General features: G+C 41.0%; 1 protein-coding gene across 1 annotated transcript in view; it reads right to left on the reverse strand.

Moving 5' to 3' along the window:
- The window catches only part of LOC124135055, a 135,118-nt gene that overhangs the window by 9,121 nt on the left and 112,511 nt on the right, over positions 1 to 13,486 (reverse strand). The window contains exon 3 of the mRNA XM_046500233.2: positions 5,002 to 5,063. Coding sequence (XP_046356189.2) covers positions 5,002 to 5,063 — 62 coding nt within the window. The remainder of the gene's footprint in view (positions 1 to 5,001; positions 5,064 to 13,486) is intronic.

Raw genomic sequence — 13,486 nt, forward strand, 5'->3', positions numbered from 1 at the left:
AACTGCTCGAGTTGTAAGCAGAGAGATTGTATATATACTCTTCAAAAAAAGAAACTTGACACTGACTTTCAAAATGTAATATAATGCGATTGTTTCAAAATAGGACACAGAAACCATAATTGAAACACTGTTTGAAGATCAATGTACACAATGTTCAAAACATCAATCGTGTCACCTAGACAGACACACGTACACGATACAGTTAATGTCACAGGGGTACAGAAAATGTCAGTATCGGTTGTGCCCACCACGTGCATCAATCACCGCTTGACACCGACGACCCATAGATGCAATCAAGTTATCAATAACACGCTGTTGGATGTGCTGCCATTCATGCTGAAGTGCATCAAGAAGCGCCGGAAGTATTCTGGGCGGTGGATTCCTTTTGCGAACGCGTCGATCCAACTCGTCCCACAGATGCTCAATCGGCGACATATCTGGTGACCGGGCTGGCCAAGGTAATGTCTGGATGTTGTTGTGCTGTAAGAAGTCCTAACAAACACGTGCAATATGCGGTCGAGCGTTGTCCTGCTGGAACTGTCCGCCATGAACGTTGACGTGAGGAAGAACGTAAGGCTGTAGGATCAAGTCTCTGTAACGCACACCTGTCAATGCACCTGCCACATGCACGAGGGGCGTCCTACCACCGTGATGAATTCCGGCCCATACCATGACACTCCCGCCGCCAAATGGGACAACCTGCTGCACACAGTTTGGGGCGTAAGGTTCACCCCGACGTCTGTAGACACGTGCGCGCCCATCAGCCCATCTAACCCTCTGTTGGCACCAAAGCAGACGGTCCGCCAGATGACGTGGGGTCAATACACGACGTCGAACAGGTCTTCGTGCAAAAAGTCCAGCCTCCCTCAGTCTGTTGCGTACCGTTTGATCTTATATACTGCGTACCCCAGGGATCTGTGTGGTTGTAGACGTGGCTGTGGTAGTGCGGTCTCGGAGGTGTCGCACCCGGATGTACCGATCTTGTGCTTGGGTTGTCACCCTTGGTCTTCCTGACCTTGGTCTGTCGTCAACTCTGCATGCCTAAATGCAGGGTCCTGTGCTGCACGTTTTTTACAGGCGGTTTCGTTTGGATGAAGCTGTAAAATTGATCCCCAAACGCTACGTTTATGTGCTTTGCATTTGTTTTCGCGAATTATAGACACATCATCTTTCTGTTTGACTTATTTGGTTCTCATTTAATGTAATAATTTTAGATATTTGGCAAAAAGTGGTTTTACATCTATGTCAAGTTTCTTTTTTTGAAGAGTATATAATATTTGGGTAATTGTAGTGTTTGTTATAATGTTTAACATTCCATGAATCGCCTCCATGACTTTCCATTTTGTTAAAATGAACGCATGCTGCTGATGAGAGAAAGGGAGGTAACTCCACCAGGTACTTCCTGTAATTACACGGACATGGACATAAACCTGACACAGCATGTTCTGTCTGACAGCATGCCAGACATCAGATCAGCCGGAAGTACTTCCACTAATTGACTGGCCCCGATGCAGAGTGTGCAGCACAGCCATACTACCACGCCGGCATTCAATCGACATGATTCCACAACCCCAACACCGCAAAGGTTAAATACGTTCTTTTTCAGCATTCAAAAAGGGTGGAAAGAGATTACAGAAACGAGTGGAAACTCGTATCTCCGTGATTGTACCAAGTCAGCAGGTTCTATACATTGGCAGTCTCATTAATTATACAAAGCATTCATATCCTTGTCATCTATACCGGCAAGAGCAAATGACGTGTCTGTCTGGTACCTACTAGACCTTGTGCCAAGTCACTCATGCATGTATAATTAATTATACAAATCATTCATATCCTTGTCATCTATATCTGCAAGGGCAAATGACGTGTCTGTCTGGTACCTTCTAGACCTTGTGCCAAGTCACTCATGCATGTATAATTAATTATACAAATGATTCATATCCTTGTCATCTATATCTGCAAGGGCAAATACTATGTCTGTCTGGTACCTACTAGACCTTGTGTCAAGTCACTCATGCATGTTTAATTAATCATACAAATCATTAATATCCTTGTCACCTATATCTGCAAGGGCAAATGACGTGTCTGTCTGGTACCTACTAGACCTTGTGCCAAGTCACTCATGCATGTATAATTAATTATACAAATCATTCATATCCTTGTCACCTATATCTGCAAGGGCAAATGACGTGTCTGTCTGGAGTCTTACTCACGCATGTAACTAATTAAACAAATGATTCATACATTGCTCATATGCGACAATTTCGTCATCAAAACTGTGTCTCACTGAACCAGCGAGGACCAATAACGTTTGTGTGAAGACCACGAGTTGTCTGTTGTCTACGGCCTGTGTGCTGAACAGATGATCAGGTGACATTTCAATATAAACCACGTACTATCTGTGGGCGACATCGCTCGCCTGAGATGCCTGGCTAAGCGTGGACGGGAAACTATTAATGGAGCGCCCGGGGTCTACCACACCAGACCGTCAACACTGTTCACACACAGCCATATCGAAATAAATCAACATGTTTCAAATTAGCAATGACTCTTCGTAACTGCAGGCAATTTAAACGGAGATTATGCCCACTACATGCAATTCGTTCTGAGTGATGATTTTCCTCAGATCCTCCTGTCAAAGTCAAAGTCAAAGTCAAAAGGATGTAATTGTGCGTTAGGTTTTGGCCATGAAACATTTGCTTCGGATTTCCTTTTAATTAACGAGAAGCGATAATAAACGTATGGTATATAGGATATTTGGCAAAGTTTATATTCAGCACCAAGACGAAATCCTGTCAAATCGTTGGGAAATTTCCTGTTAGTTATATTTGTGAGTGAGTGAGTGGTCTGAAAGCACTATACCCTAGCAGCGGTGACCGTATCACCTCATCATGTTATCATTTAATATAGATATTTCCATACGCCACCACTGTTAGACAGTCTCTCCGTTAGACATGTCTGCTAAAGTGCACTATAAAATCGAACAAGCAGCCACACACACACGCGCACGCACGCACGCACGCACGCACGTGTGTTTAACCCATTTCACCTCACCTCATACATATATGTAAGTGTGGTTGGCATTGTAGATGTCTGGCCAGTCAACAAAAGTGTGTACATAGTTTTTTTCCCCGGGGTACCAAGAAAATACCAGTATCACGTCTGTAAAATATTTGTAAGTCTATATACACCTCGTCATAAATATCGCACCACCCACTTTTTTTTCACTAAGTAAAACTGGATCTTCAACCTCATAAAAATGGTGCTTAGAAAAGCACATTAAACTGTTTATATGGCCTCATGTGAGCGTTCAGTCAGAAAATTGACAACACAAGACCGAATTTGAGCACTTATTGAGGGTTTAATTGTAGCAAACTGAAGTTCAATAAAATCACCGTGAAATAAGGTGAAATAAGTATGGCTGCCGGAGTCGTTACAACAGACACAGTTCATATTTCATTAATGTCGAACACACTAGTAAGGTCCACAATGACTGGCTAACTGAGTATCTGGTGTAACCGCCTCGCACTTGGATAACATGTTCTACACGCCGTCTCATGCTGGTCACCAGACGTCTGAATCTCTGTTGGTGGATCTGCTGCCACTCATCATGCAATGCATGGGACAATTCCTGAAGGTTCTGAACTGGAAGATCCCTTGCTCTCACCCTACGTCCCAAAATGTCCCACAAATGCTCAATAGGATAAATGTCTGGACTTCTTGCAGGCCAGGGTAGTGTCTCAATGGCGTTGTGTTGGAAATTCTGAACAACAGCTCGAGCACGATGTGGTCTGGCATTATCGTCCATGAAGACTGGACGTGTGGCGAGAGCATGGTTATCGAAATGAGGCACAACAGCACCGTCCAGGATCAAGTTCTGGTACCTCTGTCCATTCATTGTTCCGGGAACTGTGATGAGGTCCAGTTTACAATCATAGGAACAACACCCCCACACCATGACGGATCCACCCCCAAATGGAACATCAGCTTGAATGTTCCTCTCATCATATGCTGTGCCTCTCTGCCTCCAAACTCGTGCCCTCCCGTCTGTATGATGCAGCAAAAATCTGCTTTCATCGGACCAGTGGATCCTTCTCTATGTCCTCAGGTTCCAGCGAGCACGTGCTTGGCACCAGGCTAAATGGGCATGGCGGTGCTGATTTGTGAGGAGTGGACGTCTGATTGGTCGTCTTACTCTCAATCCTGCAGAGTTTAGGCGTCGCCTGATGGTGCTGATGGACACTCTGTTGTATGGATGCCATCCATGTCGCAGCTGTGTACAAGTTTCTTTGGGCTTCGTCTGGCTTGGCGTACGAGAGCACGATCTTCCCTGTCATTGGTTTTTCTGGGACGTCCAGACCTCGGTGCATCCATCACTTCACCGGAAGCAGTATGATTACGTATTAGCCTGCTGATGACAGTGTGATTAATGTTCAGTTGTGCTCCAATGGCACGACATGACATACCAGTCTGGTGCATACCAATAATTTGCCATCTTTGGTTCAGAGGCACTGGACGCTTGGGCATTTCACTGGTTGGTCAAAAAAAGCTTAATTTATACCTAAAACCAACATACCATACGCCAAAAGAGGCTATGTGCATACTGCATTTTTAGCATACCGACCCCCGGTACAAGCATGCTCAACGCAAGCATGCACGTGCAGCTCGGAACAGGGTGTGTTTGTGATATTATGTTCACAGATGATGTAGTATATGAAATATTTACTTGTAGTTTAAAAAAACGAAAATTATATTTTCTACTTTTACTTTAAAATGTGTGGTGCGATATTTATGACGGTGTATATTCAAGTCGAAGCGCTGTCAGTATATCTAGGGGCGAATGTGTAAGGTTGTGCGTCGCTTTTAGCAACATTCAAGCAATGTCAGGGCTGTGGACACAAGAAATGAATTTCACACATTGTACCCATGTAGGATAAAGAACCCGGGCCTTCCATGTGCTTTAACCACTAGGCTAACCTCCCCTGCTTCCTATAGACTTACCAAGATGGTACTTGTGGGTCGTATACAGCGTACTAGCTCCGTCTCGCTCCGCTATCAAAACACTGCAAATAAATAAACAAAAACAAATATACGGAAGCCTTTTAGGGTCATTTGTTTTTCTTCTTGAAATTTAAAGTTAATATATTTTAATTTCAACTGTTTATCTTGAAATTTCAACATAGCATCTTAAAATTTCAAGATCATTATCTGGAAATTTCAACGCAGTATCTTTTAATAAAGCATAGCATCTTAAAATTTCAACTTAGTATGTATGAAAAAACGAAAAAAGAAATGGCCCTAAATGGCTTCCGTACAAATAACCTGTAATCATGTTATTAATTCAACAGGTGAGCTGTAAATAAGAGCGACAAAATCCACTCCATCATAAGAAATCTCTGCTAAAAGCAGAGTCCATTGTATGATTCCGACTATATCATGAGCGTGTGTTCACGAATCACTATCAAATAGTGATGATACCAGGTGCTCGAGGAAAGGTTATATCAACTAGAATATGACAATATTTCTTTCTTAATCCAGACAAACCATTGACGTCACGTTATGGAACACCATTCTCGCAACCCAATACCAGCTGCAATTTGCCCATGGCTCTAATTTAATCAAACCGATAGGTATTCAAATGACAGAAAAGAACAATGGACTCCCAAACCTGTACATGGTCGACATAACACCAGCTCATGGCTGTGGTAACAGGCTGTGTCATCTGAAATGTCATGCAGGTTAAAATGCTTCAAAACAATTTCTTATTCTTCTCGACCGATTAAGAATATGATATTCTTTAATGATGACATTTAAAGCCGTTTTTTCATTTTGGAAAACAGTTTAACGATTGATACCGTGTGACATTAATATCAGGATCATGTCACTTGTGACGTCATCTACTATTTTAGGAAATTTCAGATATACCTAGTATACCTTATGACCCTAACTGCCGGGAACAACTACGTTTGATGATAAAAAGAATTTTTCGGCACAAATTTATAACATTTCAAACATGGTTGTGGTTGCAAACTCTTCTTACCTCAGTCTACATTGAACCAATTTATTTCACACACAAATACCCAGCCAAAGATGGCTTTTCACAAACTGTTGCAGGAATGAATGATGGTAAAATAAACAAAATCAAATTTTACAACAGTTCTTTCAGTTTTCAATTACATAAAAAACAAACCCTGTATACGTACTTTATCTATGAATGCTTACGAATGCTTATAATTGAGAAAAAGGCTCTCCAAAAACTTTAATCATCCGTGATGATGTGGACGTCAAATCAGCTGTCTCAAGTAGGGACAGTTAAAATAATTTGAAACTTCTTATTAACCAATTAGAATTGTGTATTTTCTACATTGATGGTAGTGTAAGGTGTAGGCAGCTTTTGACACTGCGAAAACATAACAGAAGAAAAGATTTCACAAATTATACCCATTTCGCGAAGCGAATGTAATTTTGGTGTCACGAGCGAATGCATTTACCACTAGGCTACAAAGTACAAATACATAAAATGCATAAAACAAAAATACAATTAAATTAAACAGATCACGAGATTATCAACTTACAGGCAGTGAGTCTACTCACGGTGCAGATGTGTTTACAGATAAAGTGCTTGAGAAGATCAAAACATGACTAAACATTGTTATGAATATGTACATTTAAATATTTTAAACATTCTTTGTTCTCGTTTTATTTGCCTGGTACCGGAAGCACCAAACCCCGAGTCAATGAACCGTGCCTGAACCCTTACTGGTCCCGGGAACGCCAAGAAGAGTTTTCCTCCTAAATATCAAATTTGGCGCTCCCGGGACGACACCGGCTAGCTTCGCCCTTTATGCATGTAGAATGAATAGCACTCAAATATATGCGTAAATAAACCCTAGACCAAACCATTTCCATAATCATAAGAAATCACTTCTTAAAGGAGATTACGTTGCATTATAAACATGTATTTTGAATCATTATCAATTAGTGAGATATAAGGTGTTCGCGAAAAGGTGTGAACGATGAACGATAACTTTCACTTGCAAATACCCTACAATTATTTTACTGGAAGATTATACAGATGATCAGTTCTAAAGGCCTGATCCAATATCAGCCTGTAGACAAGTTTCAAATAAATGTTATCTATTTTATCGATCATAAGACTTTCAATGTTAAGTGCAGTGCTCGCCTGGGCTTGTAACGCAATTATCCGTATAAAGCCATGTCCCTCTCCTCTCAAGACATCTTTCCCAGATTTAGTGAGGATTATATTTAGAGAATCAAGCCGCGTGAGATTCGTCTCCATTTATTTTCCATCTAATCTCCTCTTATATAACCGTACATAATTGATCCACCTATATTTAACCTCAGGCGCCAAACATGTGGCAACGAAATTCTACCCGCATATTGATTGGTTATTTACGAGCCAATGAAGCAAGCTCAGACGAATAAAGGACCGGAGCGAAGGTCAAACTGTGGAGTGATTGGCTATTAATAGGGGATTTGTCGAGTGGTTGAATCTTTCCGTTCAAAGCAGTGGATTGTTTGTTGGGATGGAAAACAGGAAATACCCCTGGGAAATTTGATAGGTAGACAGACGAGACAGCAGTGAGCTCTGTTGAAACACATTAATTGTGAAAAGATTTCGGGTTGGAGATTCTGTTCGCGTTAGGCTGATTTGTCGTGCCATAAGGCGTGTATAAATGTTTGGGTGTACATTCTCAATGAGCTTTCAAATAATTCAACTATCCGAAACGTGAATACTTTGTTTTAGGAATAGGACCTTGGCTGTTCTCAGCAGTGACCGAATACTCCCCCTGGAAAAACAACAACTTCCCAGCCTCCCTCCAGAGAATCTACAATGGTCGGACACAGTTACTCTGCCTAAATAAAGTTAGTTTACTGCTGTTGTGGAGTACATAGGCTCTATGAATTTAAAGGCATGCCTTTTAGAAACCGCCCATTCTTTTCATGTTTGGGATAAAAAGATGAAAGCAATATCGCTTTCATGTTCAAATACATGTGAAAATGCATATCATTATCTCATGGAATGTACATTGTTTAGCATGTCATCGGGCTCCGAAGGCGTGGTTCATTGTTTTTATTATCAATCACTGGTTTGTCTGTTCGAAACTTTATTATTTTCAGGCCGGCGTCATGTAGCTGGCGTTTACTGTGGGCGATGTTAAAAAGCAAACAAACAAACAAACAAACAAACAAACAAAATTTAAAAATTCTAAACAAGCTGATGGTCCATTCCATAACACATCAAATTTCAAGCACAGATAAATCTTATCATCTCAGTGAATCCCCAATGGATTGCATTCAATAAGTGGCATTCAACACGGCATCAATGCAATAATGACGCAAAATCCTCGATTTACCTGCACACTGTATAAAACGCCAAACAGATGGTAACTCAGTATTGTTAGATCGGAGTCTTTGGTGCTATGGTAAAAAATGACACGAAATCAACCAAAACTTTCTTTTTGCACAATTCTCCAGGAATCCGAGAAAGTAGCCACTTGGGTTCCAAGTATACAAATAAATATATTGCCGAGCTAAAACGCGACCTATTTTACTCCCGAGGGAAACCTCTTAATGGAAAAGCTAACTGAAATCAAGAACTATCGCGTTTGACGAAAGAAGAGCAGATGCCGCAGGCCGTGTCCAAATGGCTACTTCTAAAGGTAAAAGACGCTCCAATGTGCTTAATTTATTTTTTAAATCTCGTTTCATGTCCCAGAGTGTCCCTGAATACAACATGATGATTATGAAAAAAACAACACAATTTTGCTTTTATGTTTGAGTCTCACCTGTCCTGCAGGCAATACGATTTTGTATCAAAACGTTAATGTTGAGAATACTCTTAATTGTCGGAACAACGACCTTCACTTTCAGGTTGTTGCTGTCTGTGCCCTCATTTCTGCCGAATATTAATCATTAGGCTTGGCGATGTGAAGATATATTGAATTTCTGTCTCTAAAACTCACTTTGACATACGCATATTGCGTAGTTGCTATTATAACAGAGAGGAATTTTGAGTAATGAGTGTTCATCAATGGATCAATGTAGATTCATATTTGAATCCTCATTTCCCTGGGGAGTGTACATTTTCTTCACGGCCAAGGGATGCAGTTCTTGACGCATTAGACCTCTGGGTCTGCAGCCAAATGAACGTTGTAAAGCATCATGGTCGTGTATACTCATGTAAAATATGACAAATGCCACCTGAAGCTGACGAACTCCAGCCTTTTATAAAGCCTGAGATCATGGCATTACATTTTTCGACAACTGGTCTACAAGAATAATTATAATTAGCCAAATCCACGCCATATTGCATGCTCAAAGCGCTACATTATCACCACGGTCAGTGGATCAGGATGCACTTGATTTTCATTCTTAGCTCCTTGAGGAGTACACAGCCTAAGTTGCCTGTGAGGTACTAGAAGGTCACATTACTATCTCATTCTACCGGGTACCCATTTACTGCTGGCTGACTGGAGGTATATTTCAAACAAACATGTTCTATATGTGCTTCAGTGTGGGGCAGGAAGGAAGCCCTAGAAACTCTCAGGAGTCGAGCTGACAAACACGGTCATCCATCCAACGTTGCTTAACTTCAAGTGATTTGTGACCAGTGCGCTGTGTTACAAGAAGATGTCTGTCGCTCTCGAGCAGGATGAATACGTTTTCTATTTCTGATGCAATTATCATTGTGTGACTTCGAGGCTTTGAAACATGAAAAGTAATGTGGCCACTGACAAAGCAATTTCCTGTGTTACATTGTGGTTTCAACAGTTACGACAGTTCGCGCAACAACGTTGTCAGGTTGTCAAGAACCGCGTCTGCTGCATCTTCATGCAACTTTGATATCACTAGACGACCACAACGACAGTGAAGGATTTGATCAAACACCTTGTCCCTCTTAACGGAACGTGTCATCTTGTGCACTTACATGTAAGGGCACGTGACACTGAAGCCAATAGTCTTTTTTTGTGAGTGGGATACTGTGTCATGGACAAGTGAGTGAATACATTGTGTACAGTACATACACTGCTTGTAAAAATAGAAGTATGCTACAGAGGAGTACCTATACTTAATATATAAAACGTCGACGCCAAAAAAAAAACACACAAAAAACACTCTCGAGCATCCAAAGAAACAGATTCCATTGGACGTGAAAGGCAAAATAGCGGTGACAATTATGTGAATGGTGTCTACTTTTCACAACCCTTGCTCTTTCTACGAAGATTTTAAAGAGCATCATACGACTCTTGCTCCAAAATTGTTTAAAGGTTACAACAATTAAGGGTGAGTGAGTGAGTGAGTGAGTGAGTGAGCTGGTTTTAACGCCGCTTTTAACGGTATTCCAGTTATATCACGGCGTGTCAGCTTAATGTGGGAGGAAAGCCCGAAGTGTTGCAGGTCTCAGACGTTTACCACTTCGGTGAAACCCACGAGCACGGGCATGGTGCTGACAAACCTAGAAACATAATCGGGGCGAACCGGGATTCGAACCCACAATCCTAGGTTTCTGGCGTGCCCAAGGGACGCAACTCTGCACAGCGAATCGCGGCGCCTTAGACGACTGGGCCACCTGTGCCCCCACAACAATCAAGGCCTTAGCAAGCTTTCAAAACACTTTGTGGTACACACGTGGAGGACATTTTCAAGTTTGACGCGTCTGATATGTTCCTGTGTTTTCTCGGCTGAACAACGGACTTGTCTGTGACAGGTGCCACCAATGGAGCAGTATACGCTCGCCTCTTCGCGAACACCTGGCATCATCACAATTTGATAGTGATTCGTAAACATATGCTTACGACAGAGTCGGAATCGTACAAGGAACTCAGCTTTATTATTATTGTTGTTATGATTGTGCTTTGTCGTTTTTCCCGCATCAGCGATTTAGACCAGACACTGAGTAGGATTTACCAAATAAAAACTCCATTATTGTACGTGTTAATGCATGTTTTTGAAGGAAGGTTGAACCACTTGTACCATTTTTTGAAGCCAAGAATTGATGAGGCATATCTGAGTCACACTCTTTTAAAAGGATCTGAAAATAAAATGCGTCTTTTTTTCTTATTCTGAGCACAATGTTGACGATGCATTAATTCTCCACAGCGACAGCGACAACGGAACTACTTCAACGAAAACGGGGAAAAAGCGTACGTCACCACCGACACTTCTCACATTTAATAGCTGCAATGTGTTTTTGAGATGTTTTTGCCGTCTTGGTTTAAATGGCAGCTTTAGTGGTTTTGAATAATTACAGAAGAATACAAAATACAATTTCGATTTTTTTTTACTTGACATGAGTGGAACGCACAAAGCTGTCATAAAGATTCCTATCCTGTTCACTTATTGCCACAATACATCGATATTTCCACCATATAAAAATGAAAAAAACTGTAACATATTCATATCGATTTTTTAAATAATATTTGCAATTATATCCTGTTGTGAAATTCAAGGGATATGTTCACCGGTTTGTAAATAATATAACCTCAATGCCAGAGTAGAATCAGTATCGATTATCCGACGAAACAGATTCATTGGGCGTAAACGGAAAAATAGCAGACCAACGTATATGAATAGGTTACTGAAAATCAGTGCACTTCCGGTAGTATTAAGTCATTTACTGTCATATACTAACGTAGCTGACCCGTGAAGATCCGGGGTAGATTAGGTTTTCAGCAAACCATGCTTACGTTAAAGGCGACTATGCTTGTCGTAAGAGGCGACTAACGAGATCGGGTGGTCAGGCTCGCTGACTTGGTTGATGCATGTCATCGTATCCCAAATGCATGGATCGATGCTCATGATGTCAATCACTGGATTGTCTGGTCCAGACTCGATTATTTACAGACCGCTGTCATATTGGTGAGTGCCGCGTTAAACAACAACAACAACAACTAGCGTAGCTTCTTTTACGCGATATTTGAAGGGTGTTTTTATTGAGGCAGTTTCTGTCATGTGGCAAACGTCATATGAAAATGAAAGGCACTGTCAACCAAATCGAATAAACAGGTATAACTGCTGTCAGTGCAAGCATGCTCTCTATCAAACAGATGCACGACTCCAACCTCGCCACTCCCCATTGTAACAGCAGTCAACTGAATTGGAGAAGAACACTGTCCACGTTTGCACTACGCCGAGTTTGTCATGAATTGCCATAGAAACAATCTAGTTTCATGTACCTGTCAATGCTCATATCTGAATCACTATCCAGATCACCTATATACTTTAGAAGTTTTTATACACAACGTTCCTCCATCACCATATGGCCAGTTTGCAGTGAAGTCACAATTTGTAACCGACGAATCAGGACGGGCCTCGTTCCAGCGAGTGTTCTAACCAATGAGCACTCTGATTACATATCACAAACGGCATTATTTCTCGCGCAACGTGTGCCACGCCCCTGTGGCAATCTGCTCTACGCATTGCTTCAATATCAGGCAATTGTAGAGTTCGCACATATTGTATGCGGTCATGTGACCTCCGTGAGTTTTAAACGGCTTGATTTCATTAGCTGACTAAAAAAAAGACACATGTCAATAAACGTCATGCAGTCGAGCGTATTCACGGCTGGTTGTGGATTGAGTGTATACAAATCCGTTGATGATTGATCAGTAAAGCTCTTTTTATAGTTTGCACACATTTGCAATATAAGAAGGAAGTTATAATTAAGAACTGGAGGAAAGACCACCCTTTGTGATCGGCAAGTCTATGTTGTTTATATTGTCGATATAAATTTGGAATCAAATATATTTACGATTATCTAAATATAACATTTGTGAAATCACTTGTAAATACTATGAGGAAACGTCAAGCAATATTCTCACACTCACTCACTCACAAACAAACAAACAAACAAACAAACATACATACATACATACATACATACACACGCAGTCGCCCTAAAGTCTATTCACAGCCAATGCTTTTGTAGAAAGTGAGTTCATACAAATACATCTACACAGTCAATTATTAAATGTTTATATTTCAGTAAGAATCTACGACATTAAAATGAATGAGTTCGTGAATGAATGTAACTTCTTGGAGACTTTCGCATTGAACAATCAATCAAATAACCTTCCTCGTATAAAGTAGCCGCCACACGAGCGGACAAGGCAAATAATTTGACTTATTTGTGCTGTAAAAGCTCAAACAGATTAAATGCACTGTTTTATATTTTAACATTGCTGACAGGTGTGAATTTCAGCCTGTTCCTCAATGGGAGGGACGTTGGGGAGGCTTGGGTCCGCTTGCACAAAGCATCTTAGCGCTTCGACGACTGTAATTCCCATACTTTAACCGTCCGTGCATGCTGCGCTCGTCAAGTCAGCTGTTTCAAGTTGAGGTTGTTGTAATAATTTGAAACTTTTATTAAACAATTAGAATCGTGTTTTTTCTATGTTGATGGTTGTGTAAGGTTTTGCAGCTTTAAGCAATAATTCACAACCACGAATAACACAAAAAATCA

The sequence above is a fragment of the Haliotis rufescens genome, unplaced genomic scaffold (assembly GCF_023055435.1).
Source record: "Haliotis rufescens isolate VD_foot unplaced genomic scaffold, xgHalRufe1.0.p SCAF_10, whole genome shotgun sequence".
NCBI classification, from domain to species: domain Eukaryota; kingdom Metazoa; phylum Mollusca; class Gastropoda; order Lepetellida; family Haliotidae; genus Haliotis; species Haliotis rufescens.